The 27,337-nt window shown below is 44.5% G+C and overlaps 2 protein-coding genes across 7 annotated transcripts; one reads left to right on the top strand and one right to left on the bottom strand.

Moving 5' to 3' along the window:
• On the bottom strand, positions 1-7,661 carry dnajc22 (DnaJ (Hsp40) homolog, subfamily C, member 22). Of its 5 annotated transcripts, none has more exons than XM_061257552.1 (5): positions 7,608-7,661; positions 4,068-4,163; positions 2,604-3,228; positions 1,283-1,581; positions 1-672 (listed from the first exon to the last, which is right to left on the bottom strand). In XM_061257552.1, exons 3-5 carry the CDS (start codon positions 3,154-3,156, stop codon positions 490-492), a joined length of 1,035 nt encoding a protein of 344 aa, XP_061113536.1. In that variant the 5' UTR covers positions 3,157-3,228; positions 4,068-4,163; positions 7,608-7,661; the 3' UTR covers positions 1-489. The 5 variants fall into 5 exon arrangements, with proteins under 5 accessions (XP_061113536.1, XP_061113539.1, XP_061113535.1 ...); XM_061257555.1 differs by lacking the exon at positions 7,608-7,661 and adding an exon at positions 6,044-7,130 and having other exon boundaries at positions 4,072-4,163; XM_061257551.1 differs by lacking the exon at positions 7,608-7,661 and having other exon boundaries at positions 4,068-4,930.
• lmbr1l (limb development membrane protein 1-like) lies at positions 6,339-27,337 on the top strand. Of its 2 annotated transcripts, XM_061257550.1 has the most exons (17): positions 6,339-6,531; positions 6,645-6,751; positions 13,857-13,941; positions 16,386-16,419; positions 16,825-16,964; positions 17,814-17,917; positions 18,230-18,353; positions 18,645-18,713; positions 18,985-19,049; positions 19,358-19,430; positions 19,636-19,719; positions 19,831-19,907; positions 20,408-20,485; positions 20,564-20,637; positions 21,190-21,347; positions 22,269-22,430; positions 25,019-27,337. In XM_061257550.1, exons 2-17 carry the CDS (start codon positions 6,689-6,691, stop codon positions 25,102-25,104), a joined length of 1,476 nt encoding a protein of 491 aa, XP_061113534.1. In that variant the 5' UTR covers positions 6,339-6,531; positions 6,645-6,688; the 3' UTR covers positions 25,105-27,337. The 2 variants fall into 2 exon arrangements, with proteins under 2 accessions (XP_061113534.1, XP_061113533.1); XM_061257549.1 differs by having other exon boundaries at positions 6,339-6,751.

Below are 27,337 nucleotides of genomic sequence, written 5' to 3'. Positions count from 1 at the left end.
TTTTCATCTGAAACCATTTATTGCAACAAGTATGCAATAACAGAGGAAATTAGGAAGGGGGCACATCATTTTTCATAGTACTGTAAGCAAAATACACAATATTGCACAATAGCGACACATCAAGTCAATCAGGTGCCTGCTGCCTGCTTGTGGCAGCTGCATAAATGGTGCAGTCCACCTGTTTGAACATGTAGCTCAGCTCAATTTAGACAATAAAATAAGCAATGGCAGGCTGGCTGCATACAATTTTCTTGTTATATTTGCAGAGCAGTCAATGGCCCTCAGTGGTGATCATGTCCAGGCTTAACACAGTGCAGGTTATACTCTAGTTTATTGGTATATTGCAAACTTAATATATGGGTATATTGCAGCCTTGAGAACTAAAGGAAAATGGGCATTAAAAATAGTCTAAAACATGTCAATGCTTATAGTCACTATATACGCGCTACAATTTAGAGTCCAGTCAGGTCTGTTTGTGGGGAAATCAGGCTACTTCCGGTGGAAGGCCTTGTGGTGTCGCAGCAGCGTCTCGTAAGCCTCCTGGATCTGAATGAACATCTCCTGGGCCTCCTGGGCCCGGTTGCGGTTGCGGTCCGGGTGCCACACCTTCACCAGCTCCCTGTAGCTCTGTGTTATTTCCTCCAGAGAGGCTTCCTCACTGACTAAAAGCACCTGAAACACAACATATTTCCATGGTGGCGCACACATTCTCAAGCTAGACAAATGGACTGACAGAACAAACTAAGAGTAATGCCCTCCCAAAGACAGGAGTCATTAGAAATTCACAAAAACACTTCACCACATCCTTCTTGCAGCTACAGAAACTCTGGTGGTTTCCAAATCAAAACGATGGTAAAGAAACAACTTTGCTGATTTCCCAGTAGGGGGCATTCTTTCCCCATGATCAAACTCAATGCTCAGCGTTGTCTGGAGAGTTTATGGAGCTGCCTTCTTAAGGAAGGAGTGCAAAATTTTACAATAAATGATCTGAACAGCATAATAACGTCCCCACCATTGCCGCTCATGTCAGATAATACAGGCACATACTGGGCTATCCCATTCTATATACACTCAGTGACCACTTTATTTGGCAAACCTGTACATCAGCTAGTTAATGCAAATATTTAATCAGCTAATCATGTGGCAGCAACTAAATGCATAAAAGCATGCAGACATGGTCAAGAGGTTCAGCTGTTTTTCAGCCCAAATGTCAGACACACACATACAAACAGTCCACACACACATATACACACACACACACACTCACACACACCCTTCTCACCTTCAGCGCCTCTTTCTCTCTCTTACTGTACTCCTGGAGCAGGATCTCCATCACTTTTCTCCAGGTCTCCTCTGCTAGTCCTCCTCCTCCTCCGGTGACAGTGCACAGAATCCTGTAGGGCAGCAGGAGGAGGTACTCCAGAGCCCTTCCAAACCAGGGGAAGAACCACAGCGCATCCAGAACAGCCACCACGCAGTCTGACAGGTAGTACAGGGTGGCGGTGGTGTTGTGGAAGACGCAGTACCCCAGAGGGGCTGAGAAGGCCAGCCAGGCCAGGCCCAGGCGGTAGAGACGGGAAACTGGGGAAAAAGAGGAGAAGACACCAACAGGAAAATCATTTGAGGAGGGAAGGGTATGCAGACATCAGGAATCACCTGCAGAATAATGATGAGCGGGATGGTTGGGGCAGGGTACTACTGAAAACAACAATTTCCTGTAAGTTACATTTCCTTTAACTATATACATTCCCAAGCATACAGTAGACATCATAAGACTACAATGGACAAAATAAACCCTATGAAACATGGATATTAACACAGGACCCCATTCCAGAATTCTGCCTGATTTCCTAACCTTGGTAACCTCTTCTGCATGGCTTTAGCCATACAGGCTTTGGTGAAATGAAGAGGATTTTAATTCCACAATTTCATCACATAATGCACACGATTTACAGTATTGCAAGTTCAGTCATGCTGAACAAGTTGATAAAAAAAAGTCAACCAATAAAGCTCCAAAATCCACTGCATACTTTTATCTGAGATATACTGTGTCTATTTAGGAGAACTGATTTATTTGTTTGCATTTCCTCTTAACAATGGGATGTTTTTATGTTTTGTTTGTCGATGTTCTGTGCTTTTTTAATATTTCGTTGTGAAGCACTTCGTAACCATTTGGTTAGAAAGGTGCTATATATATATATATATATATATATATATATATATATATATATATATATATATAGTATTATTACTTACTTACTTACTTACTTACTTATTTTACTGATATAGCCTATCCACTTAGAGGTTTGACATGTGTTCAAAATGCTCTTCTGCATACCACTGTGGTAATGCCTGGTTATTATGCGTTACTGTGACCTTCGGCCAGTCTGGCCCTTCTCCTCTGACTTCTGTGATTAGCAACCCGTTTCTGCCCGCATAAAATTGAATTATTGGGAAAGGCCACAAAATAGTGTGACATTGCATTAAAAAGAAGTTTTTTGGGTTTTTTTAGAGAGTGCAATGCTACATACTGTATGTATCTGTTGGTATTTGTTAATATTTTCATACCATAGTAGCAGTTTCTAAGTGAAGAAAAATCTCACCCAGTGGTTCGGGAAGGGCATTGGTGGGCCGGGGTTGTTTGAACTGCCGGTGCTGGGCGGCGGTGAAGCTGGCCGCCAGGCTGATGGGCAGGGGCGACAGAGCGCTGCCGTAGAAGATGGGGGAGGTGATGAGGCAGGCGGTCAGCGTCTTCCGCAGGTCGGAGGTTTCGTGTCCTGCGATGCTGACCAGGTGCACCCCGGCGCCCACGCACAGCGGCAGCACCATCAGGTAGAAGAAGCTGAGCGAGTTCAGCCCGATCAGCGCCACCGTGCCAAAGTACAGTCCCACGCAGATCTGCCCGGCGAAGCGGGCCACGCTGATGGGCGGGGGCCTGGCCAGGGGGTGCCGCGGAGTCCGTCTGGCCGCCTCCCGGTTGGCCTCGCCAACGTATGACGGGATGCGGAAGAGCTCCCGGGCCCAGCCCACCCCAAACCCCCCCAGGGTGAGGAGCCACAGCAGGGCGTGGCTGTCCCTCCCCAGGTACAGGTGGTGCAGGCCCAGCGGGCCCCCGAACGCCCAAAGGGCATATGCAGTCACCACTCCCTTAGCCATGGAGGAATGCCTGGGCCAGTGGCTTCACTGGACACCTCTCATCCCACCCTGTGATCCGCCTTTATCCTCAGCCTTGGAACCCAAGATAACCCCCGCAGGAATAAAGGACAGACAGGAAATTCTCAGGTCAATGTTCAAGTCCTTACTGCACACTGAAATGTGTATGAGTCAAAGAAGGATCAAATGTACAGTTGATTTCATGTACACTGAACATTTTACTGTGCCTCATGGCAGCAGGCATGGCATATAATGTTTCTAACTGGAAGTTAACTTAAAAACCCATCTGAAAAATCTTACGTAATTATTTTATTTGGAATACGCTATAATCCAATAACAATCACCTGCCTAATTTAAGAGCTAGCCTTTTACAAATGCATTTTGTCATGCTAAGATAATAAGAAATAATCACTGAATCTATTGTCGGTAAAATGATTAGGTCTGCATTGCAATTCACAGCCTATATGTTTACAGTAGTTGATCAGACATGTAATGACATTAAAATATATAGGCGAATTGGAAATCAAAAGACATAGATATTACTGGGAAGCAGTCAACTGGCTGTCTCGTGATTCCATTGAGCTATTCTCGCCTTCTGATGATCAAAACAATCAGTCGTTCAAAACGGCTTGTTTTAGTCAGAAATGAACCTTAACAATATCAAATTCTCACTACAGACTAATAGAAATCGTAATTAGGACTACTCAATTTAGCCTGGAGGCCGAAATAGGCCTATTTAAGTTACAGTAGCCTAAATGCGATTTCATTTTACCAAATGAGCAAAGGGGAACGTCCGTTAAGCATTTCTAACTAACTGGACATGTCGCTTTTTGAACGAAAATACGGTTAATATCAGTGTCCTGTCTAAGTTTGACTATTTTTTTTATATCCATAAGATTGAATTTTAAGCTTACCTACTGTAGCGACAACTTTCTCGTTTACGTCGTTTCTGTCCGTGTCAGCGGCACGTGGACTTTGGAATACAATGATGAAATGTGCAGAGCGCTCACCTGATCAAATGATACAGACAGAAAAAAACAGCGACAAACCGAACCTATCAACTAGCCTACTTACGTCAATGTAAGACTGTCGTTTATTGGACATCAAATTTCTTTCTACATTTTAAAACATTAATTTCATTAAAACAAACTTCAAAACAAAAATGTAAGTGGAGGCAGAAACACTCGGGGTTTTCAACTGAGCTTTTAGGCAACGTAGGCAGTGGGTACACTTAGGGGTAGGAAAAGGCGAGCATTGCTGGGCTGAATGGCCTGTTCTCGCCATACCCTTATGTTATGTTATATAAAACTCTAATTGTTGTCTAATTCATATCCACCTTTCACTTTCACTTTTTAAATCGTCTAAATTAGCTTGATTACTGAAAAATGAAATGCAATAATGGCATAATTTCAAGGAATAGGCTTGACCAGTGGCTCTCAACCATTTTGCCCCCTGGATCCATGGAAATATTCAAGCCCACCCCTCAGTATTATTATCGTGACTCCATCTGTACTACACACTCCAGTGCAGTTAGTGAAATGTATTCAATTTAACCCACAGAGCTGCATAACAGTTTAACCCCATAAGAGCATAGATGTGATTTTTAACATTTTGATGTTGTAGTCATAAAATATGTATTCCTTTTTCACATTCATAGCAAGCATGAGAGTGACATCTACAGAAAGTAAAAAGGTTATTATATGTTATTAAATGCTTGCTTTGTGTTATTTATTGAGCTGCATTTGTGAAGCTTTGAGTACTTTCCAATCATGTCAATGTCCTCCAAAGGCCTGATGCTGAGACCCCCTTTAGGCCATGGCCCCTCTGTTAAAGGGGCAGTTCACCCAAGAAAATAATTAAAGACACGCTGAAACAGACGTTAGGGTAGCACAACTTCCACTATATGACAGGGGAGTCAATTTGACTGACATTACATGAGGAGGGTGAAACAGACTATGGCTTTGGAGGAAGAATACGCACTGCTGCATGAAAGGATATTGATCGGAGGGGAATGGAAAATTGACAAACATTTGATCTTAATACAGACCCACAGGTACACGATGATGTCAAATCTCGTAAAATCTTGTTTCCCAGGAAGTGGATAAGAACATTAAGAAACTTAGGAGTGGAAATACACAACTATTACAAAAATGTATACATTTTTTTGGAATATATACTTTGAGATGTGCTAGGATGGTTGTGAAGAATTAACTAAATTGAGAAAAAAGTGCATTTTGATTTCAGTCATGTCTTTAAGTATGTTTCCACTTGCCCAGAGTACTATCTATCCATCCAGATAGTTTTGCTGAGATGTGACAAATTCTTTTTTATATATAAAATATAATGGACGTTTTTATTTCTGGTAATGAATCCCCCAAAAATGTACATTCAAAACAGTCAACAGCTTGGTTTCTTTACAAATATAATAAAGCCACTGTTACTCACAAGCATCAACAGAGCTGAAAAATGCACATTTTAATCCATAACTATTCCATGCAGAAGTTGATACGCTGAAGCACAACATTATTCTGTGGCAAAGTGTCAATTGTTTTGATCTGTTTTTGAACCTGCTCTGTTGCACTTGGCTAGTGAATCGAAACATCAAAGTGTACATATTAGCCAGCCAAGAAACTCCTTTAGCTCACAATGTCGGGAGGAAGACATGGACACTTTGCCCCAGAGTACTGGGGTGCTTCAGTCATTTATTGACCATTTATTAATTATAGATATAAATGTATAATATAATTAATTTATAAATATCAAATATCAATATCAATATTTATTAAATAAATGACCGTTTATTGGTCTATAGGTCAGAGAAGTCTTGAAGTCATCATAGTCTGGTAATAAATTGAACTCCACCCATTAAATTCCCAATGACTGCTCTTACCTGCTGAGCCAATGTCGCCCCATACCGCCATTCAAGTTTGCAGCCATTCACAGGTTTTACCGTATCATTACAGTAACTTTAAATGGTCAACTCGTAAGTTAGAACATTGTAATACATTCTTAGCCTAACTGAGCTGTACTGACTGAGAATCTGCGCAGGACGGAAGCGCGAGCTCTGAACCCTGCGGCTCCCGTACGAGTCTGTCTTCATCAACCAATCAGCTTCAAGAACAGAGTATTTAAATTGTATTATTTATTGCTGGGCGTTCCTAATGTTATAAACCTCCCATTCTCGTTTGACGGTGCCTCTTTATTTATGTTCGCCATCGGCACGGATAGTTTACTGTACCGTAATCAATCAGTCAGGATTAGCTACACCCACAATGTGCAAGCTCCACCCCAGCCTTGTCCTGTACAAACCGCGTGAAGTTTTGCACGCTGCCGGTAGTCTATCCCGCGAATGTGCTGCAACCACAGAAACATCTAACGGTTGGTTACTGGATTAAAATAGCAGTGTCTACCGGGACTATCCAAACGGAGGAGTGGCAGCATTATGTCTCTGGAGAAAATTAGGTCTTGAGCCATTTGTTTTTCATCTTTAGCTAGGTAGCAACGGGTGCATATCTCACGATATGGTTAGCGGAGGATGGAAGCGGACGACGTGTCGGTTCGAGAGCAGATATTCCACGACCGGGTTCGGGAGATCATAGTAAGTGCCTGTCTGAATAGTAATTATCTGTCAATGGTTGCTTTAATGTGGCGCAAATAGTTAACAAAGCGAGCTAAGTTTGCAAGTTGTTTAAATGTTTAAGTAGACGTTACTGTCGGCTTTCAATCCAAGCACCTAACGTTAACTAGTAGGAATTCATCCGGTTTTGGTTGGGACTGGTCTATATTTGCCACAATTCAAAATGTACGACGAGGCAATGGAAATTTGTTTTTGGATAACCTTAACTTGACGTTAGCTGACTAGCTAACTTGTACTAAATTACTCTTGTCACACTATTTACTTGCTAACTTTACTGTATTTTGGTGAATTGGTAACATCTGATTGTGCCTATAGCTTCAACACAGCATATTTTCTGCAGTTAACTTAAGGCTAAACGTGAAACTGTTGAGATTCAAATGCCAGGGCATTTAGTGTTTTTTTGGGGGGTTTGCTGGAAGTATTAAACGATCATATCGGAGGGCAACCAAGGACCCCTGAAGAACAGCTGTCCATTACAAAATGGACACCTGGGGTCTGGATGTTAATTGACCAGCTGGTCCTTTTAACATGGGGGGGTTGGGGTCTGCGTATGAGATTTTAACAGTGCAAGCAATGCAGATCTTTTTAAGCACAGTGGTTCATGTCATTTACCTGATTAATATGTGCACGTGCAATATTATTAATCTTCGACCTGACTAACAACACCATCAAGCCAGTGATTATAGATTACAACTAACACTAAAGCACGAGTGCAAATTCACCATTATAACCAGGAACCAAAATACTCATTCTGAATGCACACAGATTACGTCCATATCTAGCCCTTAGAAGAGAAACATAAAACCATAAAACTCACATTTAGCTCCCATTGGTTGCAATTTGCTGTGCTGCAGTTGGTGTGCCAGGTGTGTGTGTATGTGTGTGCCATGGCCAGTTACGTGGAGGGCACTGTGCATTTATTACTGAACTTTAGCCCTGCAAAAGTTACAACACAGCACTGTGGCAGCCACCTTTGACCTCTCAAAGCACAGGACTTCACGCACACTTTGACACTGAGATATGCCCAGCGCCATACCGGACTGACTATTTCCTCTGCTTACATAACATAAAAACAGGAATAAATAGAAGAGAATATCAGAAAATAAGAATGTGGGATGTTGAAGTACTTCAATGTTTGTAATGATCTCATGCCAGAACAAACATATTGTAATGTGTTAATATTCTTGTAATAAGTTCATTAATTGAGATGATTTTGCTTTGTTATTGGAGTTTTTTGGCTTCTCAAGGGGTTCAGTCCATTTGGATGTCAGTTTAAATGTCCAGTTTCTAACTGCAATGCTTAGCCCTGTATGAGAAAAGACATTTCTAAAATTGTTTTTTGATGCATTGGGATTGTGACTGCTTAAATAGTTCTGTATTGGCCTTCTTTGGTTCTAAAACTGTTCCCCTCATAGACGGCCAGAGAAATGGGTAGGCTATTACAAGATTAAGTACTGTGTATTGCAAGAACTTGTTTTATATTTCTGAGGGTTATGGTGTCTTGTGCTACACTCTCCCAAAGGAGAGTGCCCAATAATATTTCACAAATATTATGTATGTTGAATATTTAAGCACTTACCTAATTAATCTTCTGCCTTTAAAAATGTAAAATGCACTACTAAACTGTGATGTTTGTATGAATTAGTGACACAGTGGTGTGAGTGGGATTCCTTGTAAGAGCACTGGATTGCCTGCTTAGCAAAAGTATTGGAACAGCAAGGCCAATTCCTTTGTTTTTGCCAGATAGCTGTCTTTTGAAGAAAAGCAAGCTATTTTCAAGCTTAGAGAACAGAGGAAATGATTGGGGATAGCTTGTACAACAACTTTGAATGTCCTGAAAAATAAAGAAACTGCTGGTGTACTGAGCAGCAGACATCGAGCAGGTCAACCAAGGAAAACCACAGCAGTTGATAACATTGTGAGAGCTGTGAAGAAAACTCCCAAAACACCAGTCAGTGACATCACAAATAATCTCCACAGGGCAGGGTTGAAGGTATCTCAATCAACTGTTCGAAGCAGACTTGGAGAGCAGCAATTGAGAGGCAATACCATAAGATGCAAACCACTCATCAGTTGTAAGAATCAGAAGATTACAATTTGCAAAGAAATACAGAGATGAGCCACAAGTCGTTTTCCATTGCCATCGTGTCACTACAATACAGTAATATATGTTAAGCTATTGTTTTGTTTTGAAAACTGTGTTGTTGTGGGAAAACGAGTACAGTTGGCTATGTTTGGTATTATTTTCTGTTGCGGCAATGTCAAATATCCTGCTCATTCTGTGGTAAATGTGAAGCTGGCATCCACGCATTTTGTAAGAGATGCACAAGAGAACAAAGAGTTCTTGCCAGATAATTTGGGCACGCAGTCTTTTGATGACCCAATTGCTAGTGACACTTTACAAGTATTCAGGTAAGCCTGCTGAAACATTACATTCTTTGCAACACCTCTGACACTGAAGCAACTTCACCAAAGAGCTGGGTAGCTCTGCCCATGACCTGATTATATCCAGGGCTGGCCCCAAATGGTTTAAGGGGCTGTAGTTTTTTGTGCTGACATCCTTCTGGTATTACTGGGCATAAATAGATAAGCAAGTGGGTAAATGCATAGAAACTGTTCAGAGCGTTTAAAGGATGAGTTGGGGTATACTGGGAACCATGCAAACGATCATTATTTTCATTAGAAGCACATTCTTTCCACAAATCTTGGTGATGCTTGGAACTTACAACATTGTGTGAATGAGGAAACACAATTGGCCCATAAGGGATATTGCTCATTTCCCCTTGGGCAAGGGAATTGATTCTCTCGAACACGTAGTTTAATCAAGGGTAAAACCGTTTTTTTTTTTTTTTTTCCAGGAAAAACTACATGCACTATTTCTTCTGAAGCACACTTCTTCACCTTAATCCTGCCTCCCAATTTAATTATTAAAGAGGTAGAATAGCTAATTGTCATTAGCCTATTTATTTGATTTAAATGGTGCACAGCTCGCATATCATGCTTCTTTTCTTACTAGCTTTCATGGAGATCAAGTTCCTCTAACTCCTCACCATGCGATAAACCGTGTGTGAAGAAACCTAATACCCGGAGAGCAATGTCTTGTGTTTCTGTCAGCAGAGCAGTGGAACGAGAGAAGGACGGGGTAAATAAATGGATTAGCAGGGCGCGTACCGTGCTCTCTGCTCACGCTGGCACTGATTGTGTCAGCGTTGCAGCCGGGTTGCTGTGTCCTCGGGTTTGTAGCAGTCAGCACTTGGACTGTGCACACGGCTCATCTTCATAAACCCTATCTGCCATGTGCTTAAGCTCTCTCCACAAACCAAGGCCAGAGAGGCTTGTGACGCTTGCATTTATATGTATTCATTTTGCTTTTGACTATCTAAAGTGACTTTCAAGGCCATTAGTGGCTATACTTATTAGTAGGACAAGATGGACCAGTTTCACAGACACAGATTAGGCTTATTCCTGGACCTGATTGAGTTTTATGTGGCCCAAAACTCGACACCTTAAATATTGATTTGACAAATGTTCCCAAATCCTGTGCCTAAAAATATCAGAACAGAGAAGTCTATACATTGAAATACACAGGCAATTTAATTTCACTGTTGTCTAGTGCGCTGTGTGCTGTTCGGTTTATTTTTCCACTGAATCGTACGGTGATGTCTCTGCACATTCCATGGTGTTGCATAACATCTGTTATTTCTGTACATTCCTGACTCACGGTTGACTTCACTGTTCTGTACTCTGTACAACAGTACTTTCTGCTTGTAACCGTGGGTGGCTTTTAGTGTGCCCCCACAACGCAGAAAGCAATAGAAACACACACACACACACGCACACACGCGCGCACTGACACTGAGTGTGTCACCCCCCTTGAAATCCAGTCTTAACCCCCTCTCACACCTGGTCATTACATGACCTACACTGTCAGTAGCTGTGCGATAACCCTGCCAGCCCCATGTCCCTCACCTCATTGGTTGGGCTACTTTCTGTGCCATCAGCCTAGTCCCACCACCTTGCACCTTTCTTCGGCCTCCGACATGTTTCAGAACTGATTTGGCTGATGCATGGGATATCATTTGGGTCTTGGCAGTCCAGAAATTAAGCTGTGCTTTACAGTTGGTGACCCTCGATGGACTGAACTGCTATCAGACACGCGTGTTCTCGTTTTTGTGTTCGTTCAGACCCTTTGACTGATTTCTTTCAGCATCACCACCGTTGTCCTGCAGCAGCCAGAATGGAGGAGCTCTTGTTTTTCATGATGCAGCTGACTTGGCCAGCTACTCACTGCAGATGTGAGCCTGGTGCTTCTCAGCTGGCCGGCAGTATCAACTTACATAAACAAGACTGATATAGACACAGGACTAGGCACTGCAGCTGCGGCTGTAAGTGAACTCTTACTGCAATAATGGTCACGGCTAGCCAGTTTGCATCATTGGTGATGACCTGTGACCTAAATTTTGATGACCGAGTCAATCAATTTTTAATGACTGCCTGTTTCCAGGCAACTAGGCTCCCTTGGGGCTAACTGGCCGAAGACATAAAGGTTTGACCTGCAGAAAGCTAGCTACCGGCTAACAACCCTGCTAAAGATCACATGCTTAGTGTCCTCCTGTAACTGCCTTTCAACATAGGGTGGACAGACCCCTGCTTGTTTACTACCCCTATCATGTACGTGCTGCTGTATATGTCATTAGAGCAAAAACAACAAGCCTAAGCTCGACTCATTCCTGGCTCCATTTCAAACTGACTTTCTACCCAGAGACAATCAGGCAACCAGCACATGTTGTTCAGGGTCCTGTCCTGACTTGATGTTATTGTCTTCGTCGTTTCATCTTGTTTCACTAACAATACTGTGTAAATTGTCTGGTAAGAGGTCAATCCACCAGCTGTTATTTTGACAATTATTCAGTTGGCTAATTATTCCAGTAATTCTGAGAACCAGAATCATATGCGGCAACAGTGGACCGGCTCAACGTTGTTTGGACTTAAAATGCAAGACACTAAAAACATCTTTGCACTCTTTTTAGCTTTGCAAAAATACTGCACTCCTACATGTGACTTCAACGTGAGGCTTGTTGTTGGGACTTTGACAGAGCTATGTTTACGTTAAGTTTGAAGGAAGTAGAAGTCCTATCACGGTGGACTTCCTTGTGTCTCCAGATCTATTGTTCTCTGGAGTTATTTTAATGGCAGGAGGTCAATTCTTCCCTTCCCCCCTCTAGACTGAGAGGATGTGCACTGTGCTACACTGCTTTTGTATCGGAGACTCATTTGTGCTCAAGTGCTGCTTGGCCAAGATCTGCCAGGCTTTAATGCAGCTTGCTCTTTAAAGGTTCTGAAACGGTTTCACAACTTCAGTTAAATATTCAACTCTGAATGTGTTTATTTGCACCTAGATAACACAGCTGGTCATTTATAGACCTCGCCTTATGAGCTGTGGGAACTCCATACCCCTGTTGGCCAGGTCAAGAGCTCCGTCTTGATTTCAGCTATAGCCCTCGAGCTGACGTTTTTCTAAGAAAGCTAGCCTCAGTTTGGCTTCTATTGTAGACCCTGGGTGTTCACGGTTGTTGGCACCGACCTTTCTCCCTCCCTTGCTTGTGACCTTACATTTTGCGGTTGCATGGCCCACCGACAGAAAGTTTGTGTGTCAGCAGACTGGGGTCGCGCCACCCCCAAAATAAGGGGTTGCGCTTGACTGATGGGCATGTTGTGGGTCAAGTCCTGTGTTATGTCACCACGCCGATATCACAGACAGCAGTTCAGCTCAGTACTCTTTGTGCTGTGATAATGGCCGACAGACTGATGGTGTGAAGTAACTTTGGACTCCTGATATGAGAGCTGATTCCACTCCTCTGGAAGGAGATGCAATTGGCGGCTATTCTATAGAAATGTAAAAAAAACACCTGCTTCCCTTCCCGTATTGCTGTTTTTCAACCAACCTACAGACCCCAATGTATTCTGTGTACGGTACTGAAACTCTTTTATTGTGCTATAGGACACAACCTGCAACAGTTTTTTACTATTTTACTATAGGGTATACTGTCACCTCTCCTCTGTTTTGTGTTTTACTGACGGTTTGTTCTCCAATCCACTATTTATTTATTGTAATTATTATTGTTGTTATTATTTTACTTTCTTTCCTTTACATCCATAAAGATACAAATCAGACACACCACCTTCCTCAAGGGTACAGTGGCAGAGCGCCACATGAGACTTGACCCCGAAACCCCTCTTCTTTGACGTCTGCCCTGTTTTGCAGTTGTTCCCACTACCCTACCCTCATCTTTGTCCTGTGATGCACTAAACTGCACTGGTTTTTACAGCTGCAATCAGGGCAGAGATAAGCACAGTCAGAGCTGTGATAACCTGGCTGCTGCCGGGTGCTCTGGTTTTTCTGCCTTCTGATAGTGGGTCAAACATGTAGCCCACGGGTGTGAAGTATTTGTGTGATGTTTTAAGTGATGTACATAAGTACTTGTATCCGAGGAAAATGACCACCCTGAACCCCACTGGTATCTGGAGAGCCCTGGAGGTCTGTGAAGGAGTACTAGTGTTAGCTATTCAGCAAAATTGAGAAACAAAAAGTAATCAAGTCATCTTATGATGAAATTGCTCATTTGTGTCTGAGCTAAAGCTCTGATAAGATAATAAATTGAGTGGACTGAATTCAATGCCTTCATAAAGTGTCCATAGTGTCGAGTACAAGTGTTCAAAAGCTGAACATTAGCCTGCTGAATGCCATTGCGCTTGTTAATTCCATTTAGTGAACTTCCAGCATTCATGCATTTCATTTATTTATGCATTTTTTTTGTACATTAATTTTAACCAGTATGTGAAATGTTCTTGTTTTGTGAAGATATGCATCTCTGCACAGGTTTTCTAATAGCTGTACATTTTGTTTTACAGCCCTATCGTAGACAGTTTTTCTGAACTAGTTTTTGCGCATCTTATCTGTTTATTATCTTTAGAAATGATTTTACTGCAGTTACAACTGGTGCTGTTACAACAGAAGTTATGTTTGGTAAAAATGTGTATTTGTCTTTCTTTTTTTTTTTTACAGATCTCCATCCTGCTCTTCATCTGTCTTTATATCCTCTGCTACTTCATCATCACCCACTTCAAAAAAAATGCTGAGTTTGTATCTGGTAAGTAGAATGATTTAGTAATTGAGTTTGGAGTACTGTGTCCTGAGTCCAGACTCTTGTCCGATGCCCACCACACTGTGAGAATATTCCAGAATCAAAAATAGAGCCGAGAAGCGCAACAAGACTGCTGTCAGACATGTGCTTTAAAAAGAGGCTTGATGCCGTGTATGTCTATAGGAAGTCAGAATCTTTGTTTAACATCTCACATTAAAGCTGGGACCTCCTGCAGCATGAAGGAGATCATTTCTGCCCAGAGGGAAGACTGACCCCCCCGTCCCCTCCACCCAAGCACTACCTGCTTGGCTTCAATTGTTCAAAAGCAGATGACAGAGTTGAAAGGCTGCTGGTTGAGATGAGCCAACTCTGGGATAATTCAAACATCAGTGTATTGAGTAATTTCGCTATACCTGTAGCGGCCTGTAGCGTAGCTGCATCCCATCAGAACCTTCATCACCATCACTCCCTCTGGGCCTTGTGCCTGTCAGAGGCTTGGTGGGTTTTACCATAGTGGCCATCTGATATTTCATACAATTTGATACCATACTAAGTTGTCAGTTTAAAAACATGTTTTTATTCATATATTATTTATTTATTTATTTATTTATTGTGTGACAATAAATCATTTTATCAGCTAACATATTAGGAACCACACATTGTCAAATACTCTTATCCTTGGATTCAAACCCTGTTGGGTTTAAAATACATTTAACAACACATGCATTGCCTGTCAGATTGGAGGCGGGAGGGGATTGAGTAATGAGTGCCCCTGGGAGATGTGTGTGTATATTCCTGGAGTCACCGAGGTCACTGCCTGGAAACCCTTCTGTATTCAAGCAACCACAGACATGCCTAGCACAGCATGTACACAAAATCTAGGATTGGATATGTTATTCACATATATATTGTTTGGGATAAAGACATGTTTTTTTTCTTCAATTTGCTCCTGTACTCCTTGATTGTAATCAAACAATTCACATGCATTTAAAATGTAGATTCTCAACTTTTTTTTAGGCTTTCATACATTTTGGTTTCAACATGAAACGTAGACTCGCTGAGCAGAACACAGGGAAGCGGCCGCTTCCACTAGAAGTTAAGGTCCACTCAGTTATAGTTTTTCCTCCTGAGGAATGTGGTTTATCATTATGGTTGCTTATTGGCTATTCCAGACATAAAAAAAACTTTTGCAATAATTCTACGGAAAACGACAAATAACTACACAACTTCCCTGTGTTTGGAAGATCATGTTAGCTCACAATGTTCCGAACAGCACCTGAAGCACAACTATGATGGTTTTTCAGAGCCGTATAGGCCTGCCCTATGCTGAAACGGATAATAAGAGACGCACATAATTAGCCTCGTATGCAACGATGGGGGGAAATAGCTGTCATTAGAAGCTGCTACTGCTGTTACAGGCAATGTAGTTCCTGAAGGCATTGGGCGAGGGGGATGGTGACCGTATTTGTGCAGTTTTTGCCAGTATTGTGGTTTGACTTAACTTTATCCGGCTCGTTTTGTTGCCCTTTGTAGGTCGGTTATTTGTCATGTCGATCTGTCATGTCATGACTGCCGATGTGCTTTTCTGCTTTGGATACTTATTTAATTGCGTAAGAGTTTTCTTATTTTTATTTAATAACAGACGGAATGAAGTGGCTTTTTATGTCTGTCAGCGCGCTTTGCGGTCCTGTCCTGTCCTGTATTAGGCTCGTCTTTGAGTCTTTTATTCTTTAACCACATTAACATAATTCGCACTCGATAGGATTTCTACTAGCACCAGTCATCGTTAAGCCAGCTGGTCACCGGAAATTATCTAAAATCTTTCATCGCATACGAAAAATTAGAACATACACACGCTGAAATAATGTATAAAAACATGAGCTAAAATAAAAGGTCTGGAATAATTCCACATGCGTTAAACTGCAGTAAAAAGTCACATGCCTCATTTGAACATCATGAATCATTTATAAATATTGCCCCAATGCTTGGTAATTCTAGCTCACGATGTGTCATGGGTGCCTCTTGAGGCCAAACGTAGTTTTGACAGGTTTCTGCACAAGCCAGCTTGGCCTGTTGGCTACAGTCAGAGTTTCACTCTCAAGATTTTTTATATCCTGTCACCTTAGTGGTGACACCACTTCCATAAAGTACCATTTAAATATGTACCATGCACACTGAGTTTTGTTTTGAGTGTTTTGCCTGCAAAATAGATGGATGTTGTACTGTACATCAAGGAAGATGACGCATTGACTAAATTATGTAATTCTAGATATTTGGATTTGGATTGGGTTTTTATTTCTCCAGAAAATAGGGTGTAATAAAAAAAAAATCTTCTAGCGTCATTTGTGTTTTTGTCTACATATATACATTTGTTGAACTAGAGCAGTGTGGTAACTAAGGCAGTAATATGCTGGACAGAACTAACATGTCAATATTTTCTGTTATTTTAGATGACAACGAGGAAGCTACTGTCAATAGGATTGCGTAAGTAAACAGTAATTTACCCATAATTCTGCTGTGAATTTTCTCTCCTTTCCAGCATGTGAATGTCATCAAGACCTGTGTGTCTGTGCATCCGTGTGTCTCTGCTCTTTGTACCTCCACGTTGGTGTTGTTCTTCCCTAGTTGGGATAGTGTCACTTGGCATCTGCCGACAGGTCTGGCAACACGCCCCGGGACAAACGCGCTCTAAAGGCTAAACTGAAATAATGTATGTGCAAAGGTTGAGAAATTAAAAGTTAACACCAGAGGCTGGCTGAATGAGGGGCTAGGCCTAACATACAGATGGTACGTGAGCTAAGCCATCAGTAACACCCCTCCTCTCCCCCCCCTCCCCCCCCTCTCCCCCCTCTCCCCCCTCTCCCCCCTCTCCCCCATCTCCTCCCTCAGGTTATGGCTCTGTACCTTCACTCTCTCTGTGTCCATGGGGGCGGTCCTACTCCTCCCCCTCTCCATCCTGTCCAATGAGGTGCTGCTCTCCTTCCCAGACAGCTACTACATGCAGTGGCTCAATGGCTCCCTCATCCACGGTATGGACCCTGCCCTGCCCCAACCCGTAACGGCACACGCGCTCACACTCACCTTCATGTACATTTACACTCACACACTCACCTTCATGTACATTTACACACTCTCACACTCACCTTCATGTACATTTACACTCACACACTCACCTTCATGTACATTTATACTCACACACTCACCTTCATGTACATTTACACACTCACACTCACCTTCATGTACATTTGCACACTCACACACACATCGTACATTCATGCAGCCCCGGGTCGCACACACCTTTTATTGATGTAAAGTGTCTACTTGTGCTCAGTTATCCGATTTGGCATCCAAACAGTATTCCTATGACTGGGCATTCTGCTGTCAGTAGCCAAAAGCATCTGCTAAATGTGTGAATCAGTTCTAGTCCTGTGTTCTGTGTTAAACTCAGACCACACGTGAATAGGGTTACCCTCATCCACACAGGCTTTCTTGAGGAACAGAGCCTGACTCACGGAGCAAACTGTTCGATTTGGATGTGATGTGCTGTGTTGTGTGAGTGAGCTAATGCCCAGGGCTGGCCACTAGGGTTACTAAAGGAACACACTGAGTTCAGCCTGCAGACGGTGTGATGGGGTAACCCTACAGACGGTCTGATCACTGTGTGATGGGGTCTGATCACGGTGTGATGGGGTCTGATCACGGTGTGATGGGGTCTGATCACTGTGTGATGGGGTCTGATCACTGTGTGATGGGGTCTGATCACTGTGTGATGGGGTCTGATCACGGTGTGATGGGATAACTCTGCAGACGGTGTGATGGGGTAACCCTGCAGGACTGGCATATTATCTTTTATATTTCCATCACCGCTTTCTCCCCAGGCCTGTGGAACCTGGTCTTCCTCTTCTCCAATCTCTCCCTCTTCTTCCTCATGCCCTTCGCCTACTTCTTCACCGAGTCTGAGGGCTTCGTCGGCTCCAAAAAGGTACTGCCTCATTTGCAACCCTCGCCTTAAGCTCCATCACCTAACAAAAACAGACTTTCATTCCATTGTCGTTCCATTTCAACAGTTCTGGTGGTCTCGTTTTTACTTCACATTGGCTTAAATAAGATTATTCCAAAATGAACTTTCCATTAGAGATGCTCAAGGAATGTAACTTATGTAATGCAGTTGTAGTAAGTCCTAGATGGTGCATTTAGTCCTCAAGCCTCAGCTTCTTACTGCTTCGTGTTGTCTGAATGCAGTGGGGATTTTTTGTGTTTCTAGTAGATGTTTTTTTGTCCTGTGCGTGTTCAGGGCCTGACAGGCCGGCTGTACGAGACGGCGGTGGTTCTGCTGCTCCTCACCCTGCTGGTGCTGGGCATGGTGTGGGTCGCCTCCGCCCTGCTCCACCGTGACACCACCCAGGAGAGCCTCTACGGTGAGCTCTGCCCTGCCCTGATCATGTCTTTATCTCTGCGGGGTAAAGTGTCTGTTCTTGTGGTCAGTAGCTGGTGTAAAATGTGCCTGTTTAAAGCCACTACTTGTTATTGATACAGAACTCTCTCTCTCTCTCTCTCTCTCTCTCTCTCTCTCTCTCTCTCTCTCTCTCTCTCTCTCTCTCTCTCTCTCTCTCTCTCTCTCTCTCTCTCTCTCTCTCTCTCTCTCTCTCTCTCTCTCTCTCTCTCTCTCTCTCTCTCTCTCTCTCTCTCTCTCTCTCTCTCTCTCTCAGATATGTGGGAGTATTATCTGCCCTACCTGTACTCCTGCATCTCCCTGTTTGGGGTCCTGCTGCTCCTGCGTGAGTATGACTCATCCCTCTGTGATGGGAGTTTCTGGGGCTGTGGCGTGTTTGTGGGCGTAATGCATGCGTTTAAAGCGTGTTTGTGGGCGTAATGCATGTGTTTAAAGCGTGTTTGTGGGCGTAATGCGTGTGTGTAAAGCGTGTTTGTGGGCTTAATGCATGTGTTTAAAGCGTGTTTGTGGGCGTAATGCGTGTGTGTAAAGCGTGTTTGTGGGTGTAATTTGTGTGTGTAAAGCGTGTTTGTGTCTAACACGTGTCTCTCCTGCAGTGTGCACGCCCTTCGGTCTGTCGCGCATGTTCAGCATCACGGGGAGCCTGCTGGTCAAGCCTCGGGTGAGCCGCCTCCAGGGACGGGGACGGGGGTGGGGACGGGGTGTCTGGGGTGTCTGGGTCCTTTTGCGTTTGCTGCTCTCGCCTTGAGGTTGTTCTCTGTGTAACCTGTCTTTCTGCCGCCCTTCTCTCTTTCTCCCTCTCTCTCTCTGCCTCTCTCCCTCTCTCTCTCCCTCTCTCCCTTACACTCTTTGCATTTCCCCCCCTTATTTCACTGCCAACTCCTCCCTCTTTCTTCATCTGCATCTATCCCACTCTCCCTCTTTTCCTTTTTCTCCCTGTCTCTCCTGTGCGCTCTCTTTCTTTCTCAGCTGTTGGAGGATGTAGAGGAGACCGTCAGCTGTGCGCTGTTTGAGGAGGCCTCTCTCTCCAGAAAACTGACTGGTGAGTGTAAAAAGTGCGAAAGGTGTGTGTGCGCGCGCGCGCGCGCGAGGGGAGCACAGCATGGACGCTGATATGCAGATGTTGAACCCTGATCTCTCCCTCTCCCTCTCCCTCTCCCTCTCCCTCTCCCTCTCCCTCTCCCTCTCCCTCTCCCTCTCCCTCTCCCTCTCCCTCTCCCTCTCCCTCTCCCTCTCTCTCTCTGCAGGCGGGACATCCTGCTGGATCGGCTTCAACATGGAAGTGGTGAAGAGGCACCTCCTCAGCGTGCAGGCCCGGCGCATCGCCCTGGGTAAGCTGTGAGAGCCGCCTTTACAGACCCTCCCCACCAGAGGGCGCTGCCGCTCTGTCTGTGCGCTCAGGCCAGTCTCTCAGAGGCCTAACCCTGTCTCCTTTCTCTTAGAGTTGAGGAGGAGGGCGTCCCCATGGCAGCGTAACCTCAGTTACCCGCTGGCCATGCTCCTGCTGTTGGCTCTAACGGTAAGGAGGGGTTTCCCTTTGGGACACAGTCACACACCTGAGTGACACACACTCTGACACACTCTCACCGTCGACATGTCTAAGAACTGGAGACAGCTTCCACTTCCCAACTCCCTGGGTTCCTCTGGGAGCTGCTCAGTGGCGTGAGAAGCCACGGAGGCGATGAATAGGAATGAAAAAAATCTGCATAAAACTAGCATACATTTTCCAGGATAGAGTCATAGTTTTGAATGGACTTCAGTGGGGAAATGTGCTTTTTGGACACCTGAGGCTAAATAAGCTGCAATACCTTCAGTAACCACTGGGGTTTGTGAGCTTCTGGGGCAATGCCAATCTTTGGTCCACTCGCGCACTCGCACTCGCACTCGCACTCGCACTCGCACTCGCACTCGCACTCGCACTCGCACTCGCACTCGCACTCGCACTCGCACTCGCACTCGCACTCGCAGTGTCAGTAGAATTGAGGGTCTGATGTGTGTCTTGCGTCCTCCCTTGGCCAGGTGGTGTCGGTGCTGATGGTGTGTGTGCACGTGCTGGAGCTGCTGATCGATGACCGGGCCATGCCCAGAGGAATGGAGGTGAGGGTGCTCTCCAGCGCAGGATTTAGGGGTTGGTAATTGAGCCCGCTGTGACCCTGTTCCTCTGCTTCCCTGCAGGACCCCCATTTGGGCGCCGCCTCCTTCTCCATGTTCGGCTCCCTGGGAGCGACGGTGCAGGTCGTCATCATCCTGTATCCTTTCACACACTCCGTTTGTGTGTGTGTGTGTGTGTGTGCGTGTGTGTGTGCGTGTGTGTGTGCGTGTGTGTGTGCGTGTGTCTGTGCGTGTGCGTGTGCGTGTGCGTGTGCGTGAGTGATTGTGTGTCTGTGTGTCTGTGTGTGTGCATGAGTGATTGTGTGTGTGCGTGTGTGTGCGTGTGTGTGCGTGTGTGTGCGTGTGTCTGTGTGTGTCTGTGTGCATGAGTGATTGTGTGTGTGCGTGTGTCTGTGTGTGTGTGTATGCGTGTGCGCATGAGTGATTGTGTGTGTGTGTGTGTGTGTGTGTGCGCATGAGTGATTGTGTCTGTGTGTCTGTGTGTGTGTGTGTTTGTGCGCATGAGTGATTGTGTGTGTGTGTGTGTCTGTGTGTTTGTGTGCGCGCATGCGTGTGCGCATGAGTGATTGTGTGTGTGCGTGCGTGCGTGTATGCGTGTCTGTGTTCGTGTGTGCACGCAGAAGTGATTGTATTAACCTGTGTGTCTCGGTGCTAAGTGCTGTGTCGGGCCCTTAACTCTCCGTGTTCAGGTATCTGATGGTGTCCTCTGTGGTCGGGTTCTACAGCTCGCGCTTTTTCACCGGCCTCCTGCCTCGAACCCACGACACCAACATGACACAGATCATCGGAAACTGCGTCTCTCTGCTGTTTCTGAGTTCTGCTCTGCCCGTCTTCTCCCGCACTCTGGGTAGGTTCTGCTCCTGCGTCCTGTTCTGCTCCTGAGCGTATCTGTGTCTGTCTGGGAGCTTGGAACGAAATGGACGACAATTGAACCGCGGCAGTGTGGAGTCGGGCTTCACAAATCCCAATATTCGTCTAGCCGGACTCACTGAATTCGACCAATCATAGTCTCTCACTATGCTGAGCAAAGTTTCCTCATTAGTTCACAGAAGCCAGAGACTGACCGCACAGACAGCTGTACCCTGTTTTTGGGATAATGAAACCTCACTGTCCATATCAGGACAGGTCTCTTTAAGGCTGCAATACCCTTTCTGGCCATCGGAGGGTGTGCTGAGACATGTTATAGCTTGACCAAAGATCAGGGCTGTGTCATTGTTTGAGGGAGTGTTGCCATGGGTTTGTTACAAAACAAACCAAATGCCGGAGAAAACTAGCAAAATTCATTATTGAATCCACCCCAACTCTAGGTGTTGTCAAAGGGGGGTGTGTGTCTTCTCAGAACAGTCTCCCTGTGGGCTGGTCTCTTTCCTCAAAAAAAAAAAAAACCAATACAATGATTTAGAAGTTACCAAAAACTTGCCAACCCACATTATTTTTTTCCATGACCTAATTTTTTAAGTGATAGTTCACTTTGTGGGTTTTTTAAATGTTATTTTAGAAGTTTTTGAGAATGATATTTACAGAAATGTCTGACAGGTCCACCGCCGGCTCAATATTCAGCTCTCTCAGAGTGGCAGTGCAGGTCCTGATCATCCTGTATCTCATCACGGACTCCAGAAAGTTAACTCTCAATTTAAAACCATTCTGACTTGGCATTTCAACAGCAGACCTGACAAAACCTAGGAGTGAATTCCTGTAAATTATTATTATTATTTATTTATATTTTTTCCCCCCATGTAAATGTATACATTTCCTCTCTCTCCCTTAGGAATCACACGGTTCGACCTGCTCGGGGACTTTGGAAGATACAACTGGCTGGGGAACTTCTACATCGTGTTCCTGTACAACATTGTGTTTGCGGCTCTGACGTCTGCCTCCCTCATCAACACGGTCACCTGGGCCGTGCAGAGAGAGCTGATGCGTGCCTTCGGTCAGTCCCCCGCCCTGTGTGTGTGTGTGTGTGTCTGTCTGTCTGTCTGTCTGTCTGTCTGTCTGTCTGTCTGTCTGTCTGTCTGTCTGTCTGTCTGTCTGTCTGTCTGTCTGTCTGTCTGTCTGTCTGTCTGTCTGTCTGTGCGTGTGCGTGTGCGTGTGCGTGTGCGTGTGCGTGTGCGTGTGCGCGTGCGCCTATATGATGGTGTGTGTTTGCGAATGTGTGTTTGTATTTGTGATCGTGTCTCTGCATGTACAGTATGTGTATTTGTGTGAGGGTGTGTTTTCTGTGCTTGTGAGTGTATGATTGGTTTTTGTGTGTGTGTGTTTGTTAATGCACATAGAAGAGGGTTAGATAAAATGCATACATATACTTGTGCCCTTATTTGGGGGCAGGGTGTGTGCCAGTGAGGGTTTCCTTTTTCATATCAGCAGAAGTGCATGAATGGGGTCACACACCACCGTTGAGCACATTTCATATTCCGTATTCGGCGTCAGCACTTCCGCGAACATGCGCACTAAAATGTTTATTGACCGGCAAGAAGAGAAGCCATGCATTGCACTGGCATGCCAATAGGAACAAACACCTTCATTGTAGTGCCTGCAGGGTTTGTGTGTGTCCCTCTGAATCAGCCCTCAGGCCATGGGTTTTTCACCGAGGTCACCGATCCCATGAAAGTACAAAATGTCAACTGAGGAAAAAAATGTGAGAAAATTCTACCAGAATTTGGCAGTCAGGATATTGAAAACAAGCCTGGCTTCTCTCTCCACTTGATTGTGTTGTTATACTTGATTGGCTTTTGCTGAAAGCCAATGAGAGCTCTCATTATTGCAGTAGGGCATTCCGATTTAGGAGTGGAGTAAAAATGAACCTAAAACCGGGTAGTCTGTAACACGTTGGTTCATGTGGCAGAAATTGCATTATGAGATTCACTTTTGTGTCTGCGTTTTATAAACTGTAATGTTGAACTTTATTTCCATTACTACAATTAAAAATTTCTGCCACTTCAATCCATAAATTATGAAACATGCCATTTTATATTCTGTATAGCATTCTCTTTTTCTCAGCAAAACTTCCATTGGTATGCAGTTCCCATCAAGCATTTCACAAGCAGTTCATCGAAGGCTAACTTTCCAAAGAGCTTGAGGCAAGGGAAGCGTAGAAGTAGCTGTGTGCACTTTCAAGATAAAGATAAGAAGATAAGAATGTTGTATTTGACATACCACAATCCTTGCTTGACACAGTATATGTAGACATTGCAGTCCCACATATGTTGACATTGATTCAGAAATCATAAAGATAGTGACGAGTGGCCCTGAGTATGAACGCTGACACATTTAGTACTGAACATCAGCAGAGTTCTTCTCAGCCAGAAGTTTAATATCCTGCACTGTCTTGTCAAAGAGCATGATACATATTGCAGCCTGGACATTTGTATTATCAGCAGGAGGTTAAATACAATGTTTTTGGGTGTTTTACTGATGGTTGCTTGCATTCTGCCCTCAAGGATTACATATTTTCCATGCAGGCAATCACAGGCCAAAAAAAGGCAATAAAATCTAATGTTGGAACTGCATGAGCCTGTCCATTTAGTCTTTGGCTCTTTGGCTCTCAAATATTAAACCAGAATATGAATATCATCTCTGTCAGGCCAGTTTGAATGAATAGGGCTCTGGAGGACAGAGTATATGTTGTGTGTATACTCCTGTCTGCATATGTGATGGTGTGTGTGTGTATGTGATAATGTGTGTGTATATGTATGTGTGTTAGTGTATGTTTGCATGTGTTTGTGATAATCTGTGTGTATGTGATAGTGTGTATGTGTGTTTGCATGTGTATGTGATAGTGTGTGTGTGTGTGTTTGTGTGTGTATGTGATAGTGTGTGTGTCCGTGTTTGCATGTGTATGTTTATGTGATGGTGTATGTATGTAATAGTGTGTGTGTATGTGTGTTTGCATGTGTATGTGATAAAGTGTGTGTGTGTGTGTGTGTGTGTGTGTGTGTGTGTGTGTGTGTTCAGGCGATAGGTGTTCCCAGCTCTGTGCCGGGTTTCCCCGTGGGCTGGTCTTTCCTCAGATAGAAAGAGCACAATCCTCTCAGGAAGGTGCCGTGGGACAGCGGGGGCGTCGGGGGGGAGCCAGGGGCCCCTGTGGGACTCCAGAACACTCCGCCCAATACAAACATCACAGCCCAACATGACGGCTCGCCCAGAGCCTTGAGCATGCCAGTGCAGTCACACAGACCCTCAGTGGTGTGTGAGATGGCATCTCTGCTGCAAACGTGCATGCGCACACACACACACGCACGCACACGCACGCACACACACTCGCACACGCTCGCGCACGCACACGCACGCGCACACACACGCGCACACAAGCACAGAGTGGCTTTCTAAGGCGACTCCGTGTACCTCTCCTCCCTTCCCCAGAATGTTCCTTCACTTTATTTTTCTTGAACAAACTAGGATGTATCCCATTCCCTTCTTCCATGTGTACTGTACCGCTGTACAGTTCAGGTTGTTAAGGTTTGTAATGTTTGGGCCTCCTCTTCCTCCTCCTCAACGAGCGTCTTCCCCTCCTCTCTTTAGGTCTTCACAAGCTCCCTCTGAAGATGTCCCGGTCCGCCATCCCCCTCAAGCTCCTCCTGGCCAACGGCCTCTCCAAGATTCAGTGACGTCTCACCGTGCTTCGGCGCCTTGCACCTCCGACCTTAAAAGCTGCAGAACCTTCTGGAAAAATAAGGGGCAAGACTTCCTGTTGGACTACAGGACACTACTGTGCCTGGTCCGCTGAGCCAATGGGAGCACAGAAGCCAGTCGACCAATCAATTTGAAGGAAGCGTGCAGTCAAGGCACACTGGAAGAGTATCAGCTCTAGGAGTTGGAGGAAAAATGAAGTCTGGCCACCGCAGACTTACCTTTGGGACCAAATGTGTTTGTTTCCTTGTTTACGGAGGCCACTGTCTGCATTGTGAAGTCGGGGGGGAAATGCGGTTGTTTGCCAAAAGGGCATTACGTTAAGCAGAGAAACGGAAGTGCAGGGCTGTGTGACCTTTCACCCTGTTCCCTACACCAGTGCCTTGTAGGACATTAACAATAGCAATACTTAGTCGATGGGATTTGACACCTGTCCAAACCAAGGTCTGCAGATCTTTTTCAAACATGACGTCATGATTGTGACATAATTTCCTCTTCCTGCTCAGTCTGTGGAGTTTATTCTTGCTTTGGCAGGAAGTTTAACACCGGGCATTTCCTATCCGTGCAGACCCCTCTCCCCCCCCCGTTCTCCCCTTTACCAAACTATTTCTGTTGCCTCAGTCACTCCTCTTACCTTTCTCTTCTGGTGGAATGCCATTTCCGTTTTTTGTTGTGTCTTTTTCTCTGTTGTGCAGCAGAGACCTAATTAGGAGTGTGATGAACTTTAGGAGAAAGGAGGGAGATCGTATTCAGATTGTCAGCCATGAAGACAGGAGCCCTTTTCTGAAAGCCCTTTGCGTTCAATGGCATAAAGGGTTGGCAGGGGCGATACTTAAATTAAGATGGCTGGTTAAGGATGGCCATCCTCGTTGCTTGGGTCAGCTGGTATATTTACTTGTGACCAGCAACCTAAAAATCATACTGTGAAGTGTTTACACTGATGTGTGTGCATGCAACGTGCCTGGGTGTGTGTATAAACAAGTGCAATACAGAATATGGGATGGTGAGGGTAGGCTTTGAAGGATTGTGTGTGTGTGTGTGTGTGTGTGTGTGTGTGTGTGTGTGTGTGTGTGTACATGTTCATCTGATTCTGTTTCCTGTGTTTGCTGTGTCATTTTGTGTTTGATATGTACGGTTCTCTACCATCGTTTATTTGGCTCTGTGCCGTTGGTTTTGCTGCATCATCTTATTGTAATGGAATATGTGACATGATACAGCGAAATTGAATGGGTAGTGGTATGCCCAGGAATTCCTGGGGTAAAATTCAGAATCAAACTGACAAACTTCAACCCCTTGTCGACTGAGGGGCCAGTGCAGTAGGTTTGTCGACTGAAGGGGGAAGGGGGTGTTATAGCCCCAGACCCGTAAGCCCCCCAAACAGGAGTCTCAAACTAGACTCTTCTCTGGGAAGTACTCAAAGTGGGTTGCTGAGAAGCTGAGTCCAGCTGGTAAATATATGGGGGAAATCAGAACCACTACATTCTTTGTGTTAACCTTTTTAAGTTTCTGTCAAAGCGAAAAGAAATGATCAAGCTAAAAGGGGATTCTGCTGTAGCTGGGCTGCAGTGCTGTCCAACTGTCATCAAATTAGCCAAGCAGTTATTTTAATGCTCTCTCTTAATACATTTAAAGATGACTGCTCATCCAAGCATGTGTATCAATGTTCAAAGATGTCAAGTTTGTCCCCTCACACTAATGTTTAATGTTTACACGCCTCCCATCCTCAAATCTGCAGCTGGAGCCTGTGAGGCTGCTGTGTGCAGGGACATGGTGAGGTGGGGCCAGTGAGGATGCGGAATGAGTGTAATCCCTGTGTGTGCTGTGGATTTCTAACCGTGCCCTTTTCTGTGCTCATCACTCTTATCTGAGGCCGGGCACAAGCTGGCCCTTAAATTTAACATAGACGTGTCATCACTGTTTTGCGGCAGTTTTTTTTGAGAAGTCCAGTAACTGCAGTTTGAAAGGGGAGTGAATGTGCAGATTATGTGACTCATTTAAATTTAAGAATAAAAAAAGGTTTGCTAGAAGCCATAAGAAATTTTGCTGAATGTTTTGTTTTTAATTATGTTTTTTATATATCAAATCCTCAGCAACCTGAGGTTATGAAATGTGGGCATGTATGATTATTTTAACATGGCGTAGGGATTTGATACAATTGTTTTAATTGATTAAAAAGACAATAAATGTATTTATCAGTTGCTTTTTCTATAA

The sequence above is a fragment of the Conger conger genome, chromosome 10, assembly GCF_963514075.1.
Source record: "Conger conger chromosome 10, fConCon1.1, whole genome shotgun sequence".
NCBI lineage: Eukaryota > Metazoa > Chordata > Actinopteri > Anguilliformes > Congridae > Conger > Conger conger.
Note: the sequence above shows the minus strand (reverse complement) of the source record. Positions and strands in the feature narration are given on the sequence as shown.